The sequence below is a fragment of the Channa argus genome, chromosome 17 (genome assembly GCF_033026475.1).
Source record: "Channa argus isolate prfri chromosome 17, Channa argus male v1.0, whole genome shotgun sequence".
NCBI lineage: Eukaryota > Metazoa > Chordata > Actinopteri > Anabantiformes > Channidae > Channa > Channa argus.
The window spans coordinates 534,414-554,876 of NC_090213.1; the positions used below are offsets into that span (position 1 = coordinate 534,414).

Here is a 20,463-nt window from a genome sequence, read left to right on the forward strand (position 1 = left end):
GGGGTCTGAATTACAATTAAAATTGAGACTGAGGTTTCTTCTAAGCAGAGAAGGATGTCAGAGACAATTTAATTTAGGGGACATGCATGTGATTTAAAGAGTAAATTCCTGGGGTCGTATTAATAACAAGGTGAAATATCACTGCTACATTGTTGACACTGAGATTTCAAATGAAACTTGAAAAACAGTGCCTACACAGAAAGTTTGGTGTTTTTAAAGAAATCAGTCACAGCTTCACAATCACTATCAGAACATAAATTAGTTATTGCGCTAATATGGTAAGAATACTGCATTACTGTATAGTGCTCATATAGGCAAGTACTTGAACACACTGTAGCATTGCTTGTAAAACCAAAGTCAGACTCAAACTATGTCCCTTAAAAGCCAAGTTTTCTTATTTGGGTTGAACTGTTGGAGAATGTTTGAAAGGAGCTCAACAACTTTTTAATGAAGACACAGCAGGTTGTTGACCGTGAAACCACAGACAACAGAAAAATCAACCTTTAACATTGTGGAGCTGTGAAACCTCTGCAGCTCGGTTAAAGATTCTTCTTTCCTTTTCCAGCTCATTTACAAGTTTGTAGCTGCTAATTAGCTTCATGTGGAGCTGCAGACGTGTACAACGAGAACCTTAATAAGCAGAGAGGATGCGCTAACGCCACCTCTGCCCACGTCTACCTGCAACAGCATAGACACTTCCACAGTTATTAGTGTTTCACCGCTGCTCCATCCATGAGTGGAATAAATCTGCATGGCTAATAAGGCCTGAAAGCGCCATGTCCTGCAGTGTTTGTAGACCGGCTGGTCTCAAACTGTGCACTTAGCTGCTCTCAGCATTTTATAAATGTTGCTGATGTGGTCAGTTGATTGTCCAAACCATCATTTCCCTGATTTAAATGAATGAGCAATTAAAACAGTAAAGACCAGACTGACGCTGATCTTTATCTGAAAATTTAAATGTGCATACATGCATATAAATATGAACAATGTTAATATGTTGAGCTTGATACAACCTAAAAAAATGTGATCCAACTGGTTTTGACTTTAACACCAGGCAATGGTAATTTAGTTTGATGCTCTTTAAACTGACTTGATGTCCTCTCGATGTCCTCAGTCAGCTGGCTTACTTCAGCATTCCTATGCAGACTGGAATAAATAATATGTAGTTCTTGGGGGACCTCCTCAGTGAGGAGTTTGAAAGAAAAAGTCTGCATTGACTTGGACTTTTTTTGGGACTTGTTGAATTTTGACATGGTACTAACTAGGACTTGATTTGACATACTGTTCACCGTTGGAAAGCGCTTGTGCATGAACTCTCAGCTCCAGCTCACACAGCCCAAGGTCCATAGACATTTTCCCATGTCAACAAGACATCCCTTCATATTAGCAGCAAACATTCTTATGGAAGAGAAGATGTACATTGATTTATTTTTTCTCGTTCCCCGGGTAATGTTCGAATTTTTTCCTTGTAAATTGCTCTTAAAAACCAATTGATTATTAAAATTCACATTGATTACCCTCCTGCCTATATACAAATGAATTTATTGACACATCTTTTAACCAACCGTTTTAGCACTAATTAACAATTACAAACTAATTCTGCATGCTTTCTTTTAAAAACATCCGCTCTCTGTCTCTTAGTGTCTGGTCGGAGTCGTCTCCACCTCCTTGATTTGGGGAGCTGTGAGACGGATATCAGCAAGACCAGAGAAGGAGGAGGAGGTCAGTGTCTGTCTTTGTCGGCACTGGGAAACGTCATCCTCGCCCTTGCCAACGAGGCCAAGCACATTCCGTACAGGTATGAAAAGCTCACACTCTGGGCATTTTAATGAACTCAGCAGGGGGTCAAAGGTCAGAGAGCTGATAGAACAGATGGACCAAAGATCCCTGAGAGGATGGAAAGGACAGGGGAGGCAGTGCATGAACCAGGCAGACAGAATTCAATGTATTTTTAATGAGTTTTCAGTCGATCTTAAATGGCTGATTAGACTGATGAATAAATCACTTTGTGATGTTAATGGACATGTATATTCAGTCCTCTGGGTCTTTGTTATGCAGTCTCATTGTTTCCAAGCTTTCTTTAGTTTCAGGTCTGTATTTTGGTATTTTGTTTGCCCTCACTTTGTGTTCCTTTTCAAGCTGTTTAATTTTAAGGGGGGACATTGCCATTATTTCAATTTGGGTTGATTGTCTGTTTAATGTGTGCAGTAAAAAGATACAAATTTCTAAGATGAAAAATTTCCAAATTATTTTTTATTTCCAAAAAAAAAGGTTTTGTGGTCAAACCAATTGTGTTTTGCTTACAGTCATTGAGGTGTGTTTTGACAAAAAGACTCGAGTTCTTTTTCCTTTCTGCTGTTCCATTTCAGGGGTCTCAACAGTGAAACATGTGCCTCCATCTAACCCTGTCCTCTGCATCCTCTTGTCTCACACCAACTAACGTCATGTCCTCTCTAACTACATCCACAAATGTCCTCTTTGGTCTTCCTCTAGACCTTCTGCCTGGCAGCTCCAACCTCAGCATCCTTCTACCCGATATATTCACAGTTTCTCCTCTGAACATGTCCAACATTGTCTGTCTTGGACACGCTTCCTTTCATTCTCACTGATACTCTTTTATCACACAACACACCTGACACTTTTCTCCACCCATTCCAACCTGCCTGCACTCGCCTCTTCACCTCTTTTCCACACTCTCCGTTGCTCTGAACCGTTGACCCTAAGTACTTAAAGTCCTGCACTTTCTTCACCTCTGCTCCCTGTAACCTCACTTTTCCATCTGGGTCCCTCTCATTCACACACATGTATTCTGTTTTACTGCGGCTAAGCTTCATTCCTCTGTTTTCCAGAGCAAACCTCCACCTCTCTAGGTTTTCCTCCACCTGCTCCCTGCTCTCACTACAAATCACAATGTCATCTGCAAACATCATAGTCCACGGAGATTCCTGTCTAACCTCATCTGTCAGCCTGTCCATCACCAGAGCAAACAAGAAGGGGCCCAGAGCCAATCCTTGATGCAGACCCACCTCTACCTTGAACTCCTCTGTCACAACTACACCACACCTCACCACGGTCTTACAGCTCTCATACATGTCCTGCACCACTCTAACATACTTCTCCTTACAGACAGACAAACAGACTTCCTCATACAATACCACAGATCTTCTCTCGGCACCTTGTCATACGCTTTCATTTGGTCATATCTGGATGAGCCAGAAGGATCAGGAACTTGAATAAAAATTTAATTATAATTTTGAGGTCAGAAAAGGTTTCTCAGTTTGTTGTTGCGATAAAGTGAGTAAAATATTTTTGGATAGTAGTATTTAAATTAAGCAGATGATCATTAAAGCTGTACTCTGGATTTTATAAAGGCAGGATTTCTTTAACGTTTCAGTCCATTCCTGACTTCAGCTTACAAGTGGTGTGTAGTTCAAAGCTTCATTAATGTGACATGAGATCATTCTTATTCCTTTTTTGCTTTTCTGTGCCCAACTGTTGCACAGTGTGATGAATGGGATTGCATGGGGGGGTTCTCAGGCCTGTGGTGCATCTTTTCTCCCTCGTTTTTTGACTAACGAGGGGTTTCTTGATGTATTATTCAGGGACAGCAAGCTCACCATGCTGCTCAGTGAATCCCTGGGCAACATCAACTGCCGAACCACCATGATCGCTCACATCTCAGACTCCCCGGCCAGCTACATGGAGACGCTGACCACGGTGCAGCTGGCGTCCCGCATCAATCGCGTGAAGAAAAAGAAGTCAAAGGTAATTCATCTTCTATTCAGGTTTTATTTCTCCAGCTCAGGGCAGTGGACAACTGGGTTGGGAAAGACCAATTACTTGGTTGTCTGCTTGTATTTGACGTACCAAATAAGTTTGATAACTTAGTCACCAATTAATTCCAATAGAGAATAGTTAAATACTAGTTTGGCACATGACTTTGGAGGTTTGTTCATGACATGAAACATTTTCACTTTTTATGCTAACTGCTTATGTAAATTTAAGAAACTCTAAAAGTGGCAACAAACTAAATGGTAAATGGTAAATGGTCTGCACTTATATAGCGCTTTTATACCTATTGGCACTCAAAGCGCTTTACACTGCTTCTTATTCACCCATTCACACTCACAATCACACACACATTCATACACTGGTGGGGGAGCTGCTCTGCAGCTGGCCAACACTCACCAGGAGCAACTAAGTTGGGGTTCAGTGTCTTGCTCAAGGACACTTCGACATGTGACCGGAGGATCCGGGGATTGAACCAACAACTGTGAGATTGGTGGACAACCGCTCTACCTTCCTGTGCCACAGTCGCCCCTAACTAACTACATAGGGTGAAAACTGTTAATGCTATTGAGTATTGATTTTGGGGAATCCTGTACCAGCCTGTCATACAGGAGATTCTGAACTAGGCAAAAAATTACTTTGGGTGAAGAAAACCCCTCTTGTCTTGTTTTGGTATTTGGAACAAAATTAAACTCTGCTTATAAAACATTTCGGAGTGAAATGAAAAGGAATGTGTTTTCAGTTCTGTGAAGAACAAGCAGCAATCACATTTTCTTAATGTGAAAATATTTTTCAAGAAAAGCTGAGACTTAATGGTTTCTTCCTTACTAAATCCAAAATACATACAATATGTCAGCGATTACACAAATCATACAGTATGACATTTAGTTTAACGGAACTCAATTACTGAGCATTTACCAGATCACACTGGACACTTTACCTTGCTGAAAGTGGAACACTTAAATTAGATTTCAAAGCTTTAATGGTTCGTCAAAGAAGAGTTCTAATTCAGAGGCTTGAATGTTTTTCTTATTCTTCAATGGGACTTTTTACAGATGTGAAAAACATGTGAATCAATTGTTATATGGTCAGAATTCAGGGATTTTTTTTCTACCATGATGTGACAGATAATCAATATCCCTAATCCTACGGGAGCGGCAGCCTCTGTGGGAAGATGAGATTGGCTTTTGCTCTCATTAGGGGGATTGACAGACGTTATTTGTATTTTATTGATTAAACGAGTCATATAGGAACATGGGTTACAAGCTTATACATCTTATTGGCATTAATTTTAATTATTCCATAGGGTCCATGTTCAAACTCGCACTGTATTGACACAGAATTCTCCTGAAATGGATTTGCCTTGAGGTTGATGTGCTGCTGCATACTTCAGGTGTATTTAGTTTGTTAATTCTGTCTTGATTTATCTGCAGTACATCTCCAGCTCATCTGGTGGGGAAAGTTCCTGTGAGGAAGGCCCGTCCCGTCAACCTTCTCATCTACGGTCTTTCCACCCTTGTACTGTGGCCCTTGACCCAGACACGCCCCTGCTTCTCTCCAGTGATCCTGACTATTCATCTAGCAGCGAACACTCCTGTGACACAGTTATATACATCGGACCTGGAGGGATGGCAATCTCAGACCAGGAACTGAGCGACAATGAGGGGCCACCATCTTTTGTTCCCATAATCCCTTCCCTAAACAAAAAGCGAGTTAAGGACATACCCAAGTCTGATGGTGATCACCTAAAATGTAACACATTTGCAGAGTTGCAGGAGAGACTTGATTGTATTGATGGCAGCGAAGGCCCAGCCACGTTCAGCACAGAGAGCAAAGCAGTACAAGCAGCAGAACTCAGAACTCAGACTGGAGCTGCTAAACCTACAGATCCCCCACCCAAACCTGATACAAATTCCTGCCAAAGGTTATTGGAAAACACACCGACCACATGCACAAAGAAATCTGATGAGGGACAATTCAAGTTCCCTTCACCCGCTGATCTCATGGAGACTTCCAACCGGACAAGTGCAGATGGGGAGAAGCTTTCATCCACCCCCTTTCAGCCATGTAGGTTAAATCCAAGTCGGAGTGTTCCCTGGGACTCAGAGCCTGTGGTGCGCGAGAAAGTTTACCTTAAAAGTGTACCCAAGCCATCAGCTTCACCATCCTTACCCAGGGCATCCAGGATAACATCTCAGCCTGGAGAGGTTGTTGGTAGGACTCCCCCAGTGGGTATGAGTCAACAAGCACTGAAACAAGACCAGTCACCATGCTCAGCTAGCATGGAAAGAGCCCCAGACAGGTTTCCAATTAAGGCCAACAATCTTCGAGCATCTCTATCAGGAAGATGCCTCGACAGGGATTTTCTGAGAACCACAGTTACATTGCAACAGCCTGTTGAGCTGAACGGGGAGGATGAGCTTGTGTTTACGGTCATAGAGGAGCTTCCACATGCCTTTGTTCCAGATAATGGCCGCCCCTCCAACCTCCTGAGCTTCAACAGTGCCTTCTCACTGCAATCTTTCACCTCTGGGTCACGCCCTGTAAGCATCATCAGCAGTATTAATGATGAGTATGATGCTTACACATCTCAACAAGCTGTGGGACCAGGGGCTGATGTCAGCCAGGAAATGTTTTCCCAGTGTGGTAACGAACATCTATCATCTGTCAGCTCATGGTCAAGGGAAGGGACTGCTGATTCAGCTGAAAGTACAAACAGACTTTCCATGAAGGAGAAAAACATTGCAGCAAAGAATGCATCAACACTGACCTCACAAAGTATGATTCCTAAGCAGCCATTTGTGAAGCAAAGCATCAAGAGCTCCCTGAATGACAGCGGAATCAGTTTCTCAGAGCTGGACAGTGACCTTGCTACTCCAAACAAAGTTTTTACCAAATGCCCTCGCTCCCCTGACTCAAACAAAATCTCTTTGAAAGGCTCTTCCAAGGTGAGAGCCAATATTTTGAGCACTGAGTCAGGACAGATCGCCCATCATGCCACTCATTCCAGTCTTTCCAGAAAAACAAAGCCTACCTCATCTGCAGCTGTTAGCTGCAGCAGACAGGAAGGCAAACTTGATGATATTCTGCTTCAGGATAGCAGTCACTTTGATCCCAGAGAAGCTGACTTTCTCTCTGCATGTAAGCCATCAGGAAGTGGCATAAGTAGTATTTCCTCTAAGAGACCCGTAGAATACAGTAACAGTGTACCTCGGCCACCGAAGGCACAAATGTCGTCTTCAGCTCAGAGGGTTGTGGACGGTTGTGAGGAGTCTAGCAGCAAAAGAGGAAATACTCTGATAAAGCTGCCACAACTAACTCGAGGTGCAACAACCCTAGGAACTGTTTCTATCCCCCAGAGTTCTGAATCAAAATGGGCTCCAGAAGGAACTTTAGCAACAGGTACCCTGAGGTTTGGATCATTAGGGAAAAAGTCAAACGGGCAGAAAAGCAGCGTAGTCTGCAAGTCTGGGCCCGGAAATCTTTCACCTCCTGTTCCACCTGTTAGACAGTTAAGCCAAGAACAAAAAACAAGGACTGTGCTATCTCCAAGTGCCTTAAAAACTATCAATGATGTGGAAAAGTACTCATCCTCTAAAACATCAACCTCAGGGGAAGAGTTCAACATCAGGGTCCGAGCAGGTTCACTTAGTCACAGGACATCTAGTTTAAAAACTGAAAATGTCTTTACCAGAACATCTTCAAGCCTAAAGACAAGAGGAGCCAAAGCAGATTCCTCCAGGTCTTATGGGAGCCTGGTGTCTCTAGAGAGATCTGACAGTATAACCTTTGCTGGGTGCAAATCTGAGCTGTTCAGGGAGAACGGCAGTGCTGCTGTAGGAAGTAGCTGCAGATCCAGTAGATCAGTGCCAAGACTCGGGGTTCCAGCCTCCACAGCTGTTGCTTCTTCTGAAGCTACTCCTGGTGTCTTTGCAACCACAAGTAAACTGGGGCAGGTCAGAGGCACCAGTAACTCACGAGCAGCAATTTCTGGTGGACTGAAGGTTCGGACGTTGTCTGCAAGCAGTTCCAGGAGCCTTAGCTCTTCTCCAAAACCTTCTGATAATGCAACTGTTTGCAACACTAGCCTACCTCAAACTGTCAAGACCCCTGCTCGCTCTGGAGTGGGAGTGAAGATGGGACGAGGCACCATCATGGGCACAAAACAGGTTATCAGTAGAGCTGCTAACAGCCGGGTTAGTGAGCTAGCTGCTGGGAGTCCAAGAAAACAACTGGGCCGGGGACCTGGATCGACAGAAAGTGATGCTACTGATAGTGGGACCAGTAGTCTCAGTGGGTCTCCAATCAGCACACCTCTACCATCACCTTACAGCAAAATCACTGCACCTCGGAGGCCACAGCGCTACAGCAGCGGGCATGGCAGTGACAACAGTAGCATCCTCAGTGGGGAGCTGCCCCCTGCCATGGGCCGCACAGCCCTGTTTTACCATAGTGGAGGGAGTAGCGGTTATGAAAGTATGATTCGAGACAGTGAGACCACAGGCAGCACCTCCTCAGCTCATGACTCCATGAGTGAGAGCGGAGTGTCCTCGTCCAATAGGAGCAGAGTTTCTAAATTGCCCAAGAAGAGAGGAAATGGTGAGTCCAAATTCCAGTCCATCAGTCCTGTATGTTCACTCTGTAATCTAAACCATTTTCACAGTGTGAACCACCTCCCTAACGGCCAGGCTTAATTTCACCCAAAAACAATCTGCTGTTTTTTCCACTGTAGAGTCTTAAAGTTGTGCGTTTACACTGATCAGCCACAACCTCAATACTACCTGGTAGTTCAATTCCTGATTCCACGTGTCAAAGTGTCCTTGGATAAGATGGTCCGTGTGGAGCTGTCCAACAAGTGTTTCTTCATGAGGATCAATAAACTATGAGTTTTTATTAATATTATTGTTAAAGGTGGTTGCTGTTTTTTTCAGTAGCTGGACATTTTTCAGTATTGGAAAAATGTCAAAGTAGTGAAGAAAATGTGTAAAACACATGTTAAGAGGTTTAGAACAATACCTTTTGATTTTTAAATGTTCATATACACTTTAGCGTGAATATTTATAAAAATCCGAATTAATTAATCAATGACCAAATCAATTTACTTACACTGTACATACATACACTGTATGTAACGTACTTTGTATGCATCTTGGTATTACACACATTGTGTCCTGTGTTTGTGTGGACTGGATTTGTTGGTGAAGCAAATGTGAACCATTTGCATCATTTCTTTTCTGTTTACAGATTAAAACTTGCATTTTATAGCTGGTAAAACAGGTAATGAACCAAAAAGCAACAGCTCGTGTTCACGTTATAAAAACGAAGAAGCTACATTCCTATTTTCCAATCCCATTATTATTGAAATGAGGTTTTATATCGTCAGCGTTAATGGCAAAACTTTAATGCTTGAATTTGACATTCAACAACTATTTCTCAATGTATTGATTCAGAAAGTGAAAGAGCCATAAAACTCGTCTCCTCTAAAGGAAATTTACATATTTATGGCTTTTTTTCAATACGTGCTCTCATCCAGTAGAGTGTGTGATGATGGGATAAAAGCGTTTGTGCAGTGATTTTCATGAATGCTGAGCACAGTGAAGAGTTCTGCTATTATTGCTGTGGGAATATCCATCAGACAGATCGACTCCCTAATATTTCACTTCAGAAATTTCCCTCTCAGCCCGGCATTATCGTTAAAAAAAACTACATCCATGCACATTATGTGAGACGTCATTGTAGTGTATTCTGCCTTAGAGCAGCTGATTGTGATTCATGGCAGCAGTGATGCTCAGGTGATGCGGCCTGATGCATACAGAATCAGCACTCGTGTGATCTGCCTGCCATCAGTCTGTGGATCTTGGCTCGTTTCTGCTCCATGAATATTTCATGAAGCCACGGCAATTCCCGGTGTACATATCCAACTCCAATTATCACCCACATAGCCCCCCCCCATCCACCACACCACACTACAAAGCATAAACACCCACACACACTCCTCTTCAATCTGTCACTGATTCCAAGTCCTCACTTGGAGAGCATGAATGTTTTTAATAATCACTAATGGCTTTTTGTTTGTGCTGCACACTTTCACCCTGTGCAGTTTTGATAATCACACAGTTAATTTGTGCAGCAGCTGTCTCACAGTCCTGTGTACAAAGTCAGTAAAAGTAAGATTGAGGTGTATAGGTTGATGGCAGTGATGTTAAAATATTATCAGCAGCACAAATGGTTGTTGACACCGGGCAGACATTGGTGGCATGAAACTGTCGAAGATGAGGCTAATTATAAATAGTGAGCTGTGTTGTCTTTTCTGCTGATAATTAGAAGCTTCATTAGGCTCAACATTTTAATGTGGTTTCAGGGAATCTGTAACTTTTCTATTACTACTACCTGATTCACAAAATTAGTTAAATTCATTCAGAAAAATTAGTTGTATTATGAATTGTTACCTTAGACCTGTTATTAATTTTGTTTATTTTACTTCGGTCAGGTTTCTTGCGACGGCGCTTGATCCCAGCTCCCCTCCCTGACACCTGCTCTCTGGGCAGGAAGGTGGGCGGTCAGTGGGTGGACCTTCCCCCACTTGGCGGCACCTTGAAGGAGCCCTTTGAGATTAAGGTGTACGAGATTGATGACGTGGAGCGGCTGCGGAGGAGGAGGGAGGTGGTGACGGGGTCAGAGGTGAGCATCAGTTTTCTGCTCAGCGGCATCGTATCCAACTCTGCTGCTGCTGAACCCACAAACTCTGAACTGTGAAGCTCAGGCAAAGGGCCAGATAAGGTTTTTGTGGCTTGAATAACTGAAGCTAAACAAACTAAATAATATGATCTCTGAATTGGTTTTAATTTCCTGTAGCAAGCTGTTGAACATCTAGTGTTTACTCTCACTGAGGCAGTTTACATCTGTACTTTAACTGATAGTTTTAGCGGTTGTTACTATATACAGCAAAGTCATTTAATGTATAATTGTTTCCTCAAGAGGAATGTGTATTGAAAATTACTCAAACTTAGCTCAAACTACTGAAAAAGGATCTCAGAAGCCATTTTTCTCCTGAGATCTTCAGTTACGTTCAGACCAGCCTGAGGTCAGCCTGATCCGTTTATCACTGAGTCAATTACGGTTTATTCTTAATTGGTTTAGATGTGAGTGATGGCTGGAGGAGGGGGAAGGGGAGGGATGCAGAGGTGAATGAAGGCTGGCCATGGCTGGTTGGTCTTTATGGCCGCTCCCTCTCTGTGTGTTAACGGGTCATTAACCTTCAGCAGCAGACCGGTGAATGGTGTGTCGAGGGACGGAAAGACATTAATTCAGCTGGAAAGAGCTCTGATTTATTTTCAATTAGAGAAGGATGATCTGTAGTTCCCCCTTTTAGAGACACAGTCTGATATGTTTGAAAAATCCTCAGTTTTCTCTTCTCTGTGTGCTTCTGTCTCCCCTCAGCAGCCGTTTCATGATGTTGAAAAGGTGAGTTCTGTTTTTAAAATGGCAAATATTCCAGTTAGCGTTCTGCAAACATTTCTAAAATCCTTTATGGCCTGTTATATCAGCGTGGTTAATTTCAGCCTGGAGTATTTCCCATACATATGTTTACTCTGACTGTGCTGTGTTGGCTGTGTTCAGCAGAGAGTCGGCAACACAGCGAATATCATGGTGAGCAGCATGAGCCTCCTACAGCTGTCCAAAAACCCTTGTCTCTGAGTCCAAGCCAAAGTAAACACAGAATGTAGCGGTCTGGAAGTGACAATATGTCCAACTGTAGGGATCGACTTCCAGGGCAGAGTGAGGCTGTTTTTCATTGAGTGTTTGTGATACAGAAGCAGTAACAAACGTGTGTCTGAATTTAAAGAATGAAATGACAAGATACACACTGCAGTTTTAATCAACTAATGATGGAGGGCAGAGAATCCAGCTGTGGCTACTTTCTCTACAAGTTCTCTACCAGATCAAATTGCAGTTCTAGTGTGTGTGGATTAGTAGTTGACTGATAAGGATTTTTCAATGGTCAGTGCTGATCTTTAGAGAGCAGGGAGGCTGGTGGTTGATTTTTTACGATGATCTGTTTGTTTGTTTTTCTCACTAATTGTGCATCCAATATATACAGTTTAAGAAATGAGATGAATATGCTCAACTTAAATGAACATTTGATGAGTTTTAAAAAAAATGACCTCGAGCAAACAAGTTCAGAACCAGAATACAATTGTAGAGGCAGCAAAAATAATATCTGACAAAACTGCTAAACTGTATTTTTAAAATATTGAATACACACCGAATATAATCCACTCTAATAAATTCAAATTTCATAAACAATACAGTATTAATTTTTTAAATGTTTTACACTTGCTGATTTAACTTTGTGAGCATTTCAGAGGCTGTGGGGTTTGATCCTCATGGGTTTTTTGTTTCTATTATTTAAATCAATGAAGCTACGTTAACTATGGAATCTTTTCTCTGCTTAACACAGAGTCCAACAGCACCGTCTTCCACAGTGATCATACAGCTGAACCAGCTTTTCTAAATCAGTTCCCTTTAATGAAACATAAAATCTCATAATTATAATCCTAACTAACACGACAGTCAGTTCTGAGAGTTTAACTTGTTCGACAGTAACTAGTCAGTGAAAGTGAGGTCTCCCCTTCCTCCCACCTGCTCAGTGCATGAGGAGCAGCTGTCCTCCCCCCTCAATCAAAGAGCACAGACTGCAGCAAGTACACAACTGTATTTGCACGTCTGCTGCACAGACATCAGATTATCTTGATTAATCAGTCAACCACTAGTGTGGATATTTTAACTTGCTGTGAATCATCCGACAAATTTTCTCTCTACACAAAAACATTCTCTTGTTTTTCTTACTGTGCTTGGAATCACGGAAAGAAGAAAAACATTATTGGGATGAGGGCATTATTTTGAAAGAGAAGAAGTAACCAGTGCCCAGTTCATTTCCTCACTCTGAGCATGTACCTCTACACTATTATCCTCTTTTTGTTCTTATGAAAAAGTCTTGATTTCAGGATTAGGGTTTGGGGTTTGTTGCCTGTTACTTATATTGTGCTAGAGACCATGGCATTAAATACACTCCTGACTTCTGTTGGTGCACAAGTATAGGCTGAGCTTTATTGTCTTCCTGTTCCTGCTCCAAGACTCCACTCACACTGATTTCAAAGCAGTGAAAACTGTTTAATCTGTTTGTTGGAGTGAGATTAAATAATCAACTGTATCTTCACTGTAATGGTCTAATGTCCATCTTATCATTTTCCACATCATGTTAAGTTCCTGATTAACCTTTTATTAGAAAGTTTAACCAGTTTAATTATATTGAGCTGTAAACATGGAGAGTAACAAGGGCCACTGACACTTTTAATACGTTTTAGAAAATCCTCCTTAGTCCACTAAATTCCGTACAGTGTGGATTTTTAAAATGACAAACTACTTCATTCTGTGCCATAAAAACCTTGAAACATCTATTTAATTGTGTTCTCTAGTCTTGATTTACATATTAACAATAATGAAATGTCAGTGAAGTCTGTGTCGACTGCAGTGTTGTCAGCCTGTGGAGAATCTCCCCTGATTCTAATTTCACCTGTAGTGAAGTGAAGCTGCATGTTGACACTGATCCACCTCTGTGTCACCTGCTCGTCCTCAGTTGTCCTTAATCCTCCGCTCCCTGTTTGTCCTGCAGATTAAGTCTCAAGCCTGCAGATTATTGCTCACACTAATTTTATCTCTGGCTGGCTCCTAATTGAATCCAGCAGTGGGCACAGATTGAAGTCTCAGAGCAGGTTAACGGTCCCTCGTTCCACTTGTGTTAATCCCCACAGCTGCATAAAGCACCCGACACTGTGCAGGTCCCTCCTCATGTTAAAGAGACTGAATCATAAGCGGGTCTGTTTGTTTGGTCCCTAGGGTCTGATCTACTTTAACGCCCGGCTCAGGATGCTGGAGAAGCGGCAGCAGCAGATCAGAGAGCTGAAGAGCAAACATGAGAGGCTAAAGGTGGAGCTGGAAGAGGCCAAGCAGCGGCTGATGCTCCACCCCAACAAATGGAGTGGAGAGTGTGAGTACAGGCTTGAGAGCCAGCACTGTAGTGTTTGACCTCTAAATGTACCAGGGACAAGTTTTCCAACTGTGTGAACCTGTGCTCCAGGGTGAAGGGACACGTTCCATCAGGCTTTAATCAGGAAATATTTTAATGACTTGGTTTCAGCTAAAACAAGTCAGATCCTGACAGGTTCAGTCCAAACTCCCTCACAGCCTCCTGCTGCAGACCAGAGAGACACTCAGACACTGAGCTTGGTAATATACATAGATTCACTAAAAAAACGTTAAGCAGCTTCAGCAAAGAGCTGATGCTGCATTTTGTGCTTCAAACGACAAACATGGTCTCAGCTTCACAAATGAACTGTAATTCTGTGCAGCCAGTGTCTGTAGTCAAAGATTGTTTGTAAGGGAAGATGCTCCACTCTGTAACACCAACTGAGAGTTCCAGAAAATCCATGAGAGTGATACATCTTCACTTCATTTTTTCAGAATCTGTGAATAAAATTGAAACAATTAACAAAAAAAACATTTTATTTGTTGTGGAGTATATTTACACTGTAGTACAAATACTTTTACACAGTGAAACGACCGCTTCCTACAGGGCAGGAAACCTCTGAGCTTTCTCCACTGTGTGGAGACAGTCCTTCCCCACCCTTGTTATAATGTTTTTAACCCTTATCTGTGTCCTCTTTCCAGTCGACGTGGACCAAGGCCTGGACAGGGAGTCCCAGGAGTACCTGGAGGCTCTGGCTCAGACCACGGTGGAGTTGGAATACTGCGTCAACCTCTGCAAGTCCCGCGTCATGATGGAGACCTGCTTTGACATCACAGTGAGGACAGCAGCTGTCATGCAGGGTGGACGGCAGGACATGGATGTGTGATGGGGGGACGGGCTAAGATGAGTTGAAAGAGCTGGATTCTGCACTGGAAGCTTTTTCTCCATAAGAGACACTAACAGGATCCCTCTTGTAATGTCCTTTTTCTCAGAGACATATCTAAACACAAACTGAAACATGTTGAAACAGATCAGCGTGACTTCCACTTCTTGACGACTGCGTCATCTCCTGAAGTTCAGAGAGGCTGCAGAACTCCAATCAGAACCTCATGCTTTTAGGTTTCTTTAGTACCAAAATAAAACTGTGATAATCTGAACATTCATGATACAGGATTTAACAGCTGTTGGTTATTGTAGTGATCAGTGTTCTGAGAAAAGAAACAGGTCAGATCTAGATGTTCTAATACATTCAGGTGGTGCAGGTGAAGGTGGAGAGACAAGACAGGAAGTAGGTTTCTGGATCCTGATGACGGGCTGAGAAACAAATAATGTATTGTCCTGAGGGAAGATTCATCTTTTAGAAAATGTCATTGTTCACTACAGTGGACATATTCATTCATTCATTCATTCATTCAGAACTTGCTTTATGATGGACTTTCAGGACGTTTCTGGCTCCATCTCCACATGTGGAAATGAGGACAGGTGAAGTTGATGAGATCTCAAAAAGGATGAAAGCTCTGGAAGTGCCTTTCTATTTGTCTAATTTAACACCTTTATTCTCAGTTATATGATGTTTTCATATTTATCCTGTTTCCTAATCGGTGCTGATCTTATATTCATTATGCAAAAACCTGATTTTGGAGCAGACGTTTTGTTTATGTGGTGAAAAGAGATGAGAGAGAAGAGAATTAATCAGTTTTTTTAAACCTCTGCCTTTGCCGGGATTATATGGTTGCTGCTGATCTAACGTTTAGTACAGACAGGCTGAAAATCAGGAGCTTTAGTAGAAAGAACCTGGTTCTCCGATCATCTGTGTCTGGTCTCAAACCAGATAATTATGCATGAGTTTGAATTCAGGTTAAAGGAACCGACCTGCTCATCTCCTTCACAGACTTGAGCAGCTCCACAATCAATTTTCATTGCTCCTCAGAATCATCAGCAAACCACCAGTGATGGTTTCCTAGCATGAACTTTGTCACAAGCCCTGTCTCTAAACAACAGGCCTCTCTACAGCTGCTCTGTAAGTGCAGATACGTTTATGTGGGGACGTAACTGCAGCCTGACAAGTGCACGACTGATACTGAACACATCGGTAAAATGTTCCCAGTCTGTTTCTTTTTCTGACCTTAACCACAGATGAGAGACTGGAGTCGTCTCCAGTGTCCGTTCTGTGCTTTATTCACCCACCATCCAGCCCAACCACCTCTCTACAGCTTCCTCTCCATTACCATGTAGCTTCAGTTATTCACATAATATATCAGAGCATATTTATCCACTGACCTGTTTATATGCCAAAATGTTGTTTGCAGTTTTAGTTCCACAAATGCTTTGGAGACAGGGTTCTAATGAATCATCCTGGGTGGTGACTCTAACTTGTAAACTTCAAACATTTTTTAATTGTTTTTGCAGAAATGTCTGTGCATTAGATTATTTCTTTTTAATCGGTCTAAAATGTAGAAATCAAAAGAAAACATTGTCTGCGTAGCTTCCTGTAGACTAACAATAGTCCAGGTATAGAACGTCTTATTTAAATTAACAGTGCCTCAAAAATATAGACAACCTGTTCCCGTTGGTTGAGGCAAGTGTTCGAGCTCTGCATTAATGTCTGATGGCCCAGTATCAGAAAACAAACAGTGCTGCTTTACTGTTTCTCTCAGACAACAAACCGCACAGATTGAAGTCAAGTACGTTTGTCCGATTCTGAGTTTTTTCGTTTGTTTTTCAAGCACTGTTTTTAGTTTTTCATTGTTTATTTTAAAGCCACAAAAGTTCAATTTTATTCCAAACACATCAACAATAAATATAGAACAAGCTGAAGTTTAGTCTTTAAAATTAATGAACATGATTCATTAATTTTAATCTGCTCCCTCGTTTCCCCTCAGACTGTTGCTCTGCTCATATCTCTGGACCTTTGTTTAAAAGTTGCTGCATGAAACATTTTGTTAAAATGTGACTTTTTGCATTTAGTTTCTAATCCGTTTGTTAAAGGTCAGAAAAAAGGAGTTGGTTTATTTTAAATGGATGTTATTCTGACAAATTCAAACTTTGGTTTTGTACTGTACAGTTTTCTAATTATTTGTAAAGTGAAGGGTGTAGAAGAGTGGAAAAGCCTCATGATACATGATAATAAAGAAGAGTCTTTTGGCTAAAGTCAGACCTTTGTTTCATTTGCAGTTTAGCTTTGATTTTGTTTTGAGTCCAAAATGTTTTCAGAAAGTTTTTATTTCCACAGATATTTGCTTTATCCCTCCCATATGATAGTAGCATCACTTCAGAAGCCTGGAAGTTCACTTCTGTCCCCTCTGATTTCAGAGCTCAGTGACAGCAGCAGCACTGGCTCGGAGACATTCGACCCTGAAATCCTCCAAAGTCTCTGTCAGGAGATAAATGCGTCTGCGTCCGTAAATGTCAGAGAAGTGGACTCAGAGGGAGGGAGCTGTCTGCTGGTTTAAGCCACTCAGGAAATGGAGACAAGTCCTGTAGAGTTTCATCAGAAGTTTCATCCGAAAACCAGAACTGGAGAAAAACACCATCTGATATCAGACTTCGAAAGGACTCTGTGACATCACATCATACAAATACAGCACCATCACACAAACGGGCGATTGTGTGAACAGACTTCATCTGTGAGTAAATACAGATCAGCTTCAGATGACTCGTGATCTTTGAACTTCGACTACTGTCTTTTAGCTGTCACCTTGACTGCAAAAGTGTGTTACTGACTCGCATCCTTGAGGAAGCAGCACAAGTCTCCATGGCAATAGTTACCATGGAGGCAGCAACCTGATGATAACTGGTTCAGTTCCTGATGGATAGAGGTTTGTGTTTTTATCTGTGTTCATGAGGTCATTTTGTAGAGTTACAAGTACTCAGTATTGCTACTCACATAAGAAAAAGTAGCAATACCACAAATACTGTTACAGGTAAAATACTTAATGTAAAGTGTTCTCTGTACAAAAGTATGAGTAAAATATAATTAATAAAAGTTTTTGAGTGTTTAGAGTAATGTGTGTTGTAGGATGATTCATATTTACGGTCAGTAGTTTATGAATTTTCTCCTGTGGAAGCACCTGCAATTCTGAAGGGCAACCGTGCTCGAGTCTCCTTAACTCAAGTGCTTCTCTGGTAAGAATTGAACGGTTATGACTTTCATCCCTTTGTGTGTCTTTTATTGGAGAAAACGCCTCTGTTATAAATTAACTGTGTAAACTGTCTTTTAGACTCTTCAATTTCACCTCTGGTTATTGTCACTCAGGCAAGGGCACATTTAAGTGCTATTCCATGTGGTAGTTTCTCTCCCTGAATTTTAAAATCACTTCTAATATTCTGTTTTGTTGTCCACCAAACAGTGGATAGAAGGAGGAAACACTTATTCAGTCTTGGGTTCTCACCATCTCTACCCTTTGTGCCCCCTCTTGGGGTTTATAATCTTGACCGCTTCTTCTATCTGAGGTTGTACATTTTCAAAGGTTCTTACCTGAGAAGAGATGAGCCCAAGGCAGTGGAGTCTTTCAAGAGTTTATTGAGGAATATCAGCAGTCAAAAAAAATCTCAGCAGTACAATCTTCAGAAGGGTTGTTCTCTAATTCTTAGTCCTGAACAAAAAACTAAGAAAGAGAAACTCTAACTCCTTATTCCTTCTCTACTCTCTTCTACTGGCTTCTCTTTACTCCCATTGCCACGCACTGGCAAATTCTCTTCACTATTTATACAGTTTTTACCATACTGTCCACCCAGTTTTTTAATCTTTTACCCACTCGTGGTTTTTGTACAGTTAATGTGTCATTGATATGCTTTGTGCATCACCAAGTTTCCACTCACATGGTTTTCTGTCTCTCACCTTGCAGCTGTCCACAGACAGTGGCTAGCACTTTTCTGCCCCTTCTGCAGATGCTTTTTTTACCAAAGCATATCTTGAGTGAGCTTTGCTCATCAAGCGTGATTTTTTATTTTTTTATAAAAGCCGGTTTATTTCGGTTCACACTAGATCAGGTCAACTTGAGTCCATTCAATGTTTTCCATTTTCCACCCTCTGATTTTCTGTTTCTGTTGTGAATGACCCGCCTCTCTTCTTTACTCCTGGAGGTCGTCCGTCACTACATGAGAGGCTGCGGGTGTCATGGTAACCAGGATGAAATGGCTTTTCCCTGACGTTCATTAAATGAAAAATCCTTCAGGAGAATCTGTCCTCCTCTTCACTGAAGGCTCTTAATTAGGGTTTGTCACCAGACCTGTTCCCCGTCCATTAACTGTCAGCTGTTAATCTCCTCATCAATCTGCAAACTGTCATGGAAGCATTTCATGAAAATCTTCTGATAGTTATCTGTGTAAAGACTTGGAGGCTGCAGGCATCAGTCTTTCATTCTTCCCAGTTTCTGCTCTTCATTCAAGATTTCTCAGACACCCAAGTAACCCAAGCCCACCCCTGCTGGAGCAGCACCAGCTGTAACTTTGTGGAGGTTAAAAGCTGCCTTGCATCTTTGTAGTTGCCAGTCATATATGTATGTGGGTGTGTATATAAGTATATACAGTCCATCCAGAAACCATATACAAAATACTACGCACAATACCCCATGATGACAATACTCAAAAAGACTTGAGGCTGTAATTGGTGCTAAAGGTCTTTTAAAAAACTATTACGCAAAGGTGGTAAAAACGTATGTAAATGTCAATTTTTTTGTAAAACTAGATTTCAAACAAACTTTATTCACATTGTCATTATGGGGTATTATTTGTAGGAAAAAATTAATTTAATCCCTTTTGAAAATAATAAAGCTGTAACATAACTTAGAAACATTTAAGCGCTGTAAAAATGTGTATAAATATATATAATGTGTGTGTGTGTATATGTACATACATATGTGTGGATGTATGCTGCATTACAACCAGCTGTAAAGTGACTGCAAACATTAAACAGGGACAGAAATGTACAAGGATGTAAACAAAAGAAATGACTGTCGTGTGAAACAGCAGCAGGAAGGAATCAAACTCTGAGACATGTTCATCCTGCTGTTGTTAAGCTGAGAGGAAATGCAGATCAAAGCATCTCACATGCACAAACAGGACTATCACTGTTAAATTCGCTGGGTAAACAATCTATTAAATTTTCTTCACTCTGTATATTTAAGCTCACTTATTGTTTTCAGTGTTTAATTAGTGAAAATAGTGTCTTCATAAAGTAGAGTAAAGCACTTTGATTTTCCTCGTTGCTTTTCAGTTTCTTTCTTTTGCTTTTTTCAGGTTTTTTATTTCCTATAGAACTTTTTTTTAAAAATCAACAGAATGATAAAAGCAGATTAAATAAAGACCTTGGGTAGTCGGCGTCTGTCATTTGTGATTGACAGGTGTGAACCATGACCACATGTTACCACAGTACAAAATCCTGTGTGTGTCCACGGAAACGTGTGTTTCATGTGTCATAAGTTTTTTTTTTTTTAATGTTTTAGCTCCAACAAGAACAAGTTCACTAACATATTTTAAATGTACTTGTCATGGAAATGTAACACTCAACATTTACCTTATTATATATAATAAAGTTTGAAAACCTAAATTACAAACTTTTTACAATGAAAACAATAGTTTTTAATCTTAAATCCTATGGTCACATTTGTGTAACCAGTTTAAAAATAACTGAGGTGAAGATG

The 20,463-nt window shown here is 41.3% G+C and overlaps 1 protein-coding gene across 8 annotated transcripts in view; it reads left to right on the forward strand.

Annotated features, from left to right (window-relative positions):
* LOC137102071 (kinesin-like protein KIF26A) overlaps positions 1-17,764 on the forward strand; it is a 47,528-nt gene extending 29,764 nt beyond the window's left edge. For 2 of the 8 annotated variants that reach the window (XM_067481166.1, XM_067481165.1), the window contains exons 9-15: positions 1,642-1,798; positions 3,603-3,765; positions 5,223-8,388; positions 10,280-10,470; positions 11,230-11,253; positions 13,690-13,840; positions 14,521-17,763. In XM_067481166.1, the coding sequence (XP_067337267.1) occupies positions 1,642-1,798; positions 3,603-3,765; positions 5,223-8,388; positions 10,280-10,470; positions 11,230-11,253; positions 13,690-13,840; positions 14,521-14,705 (4,037 nt within the window). In that variant the 3' untranslated portion in view covers positions 14,706-17,763. The other 6 variants (XM_067481162.1, XM_067481163.1, XM_067481168.1 and 3 more) reach the window with 6 other exon arrangements.
* The last annotated feature ends 2,699 nt before the right edge of the window (positions 17,765-20,463 follow it).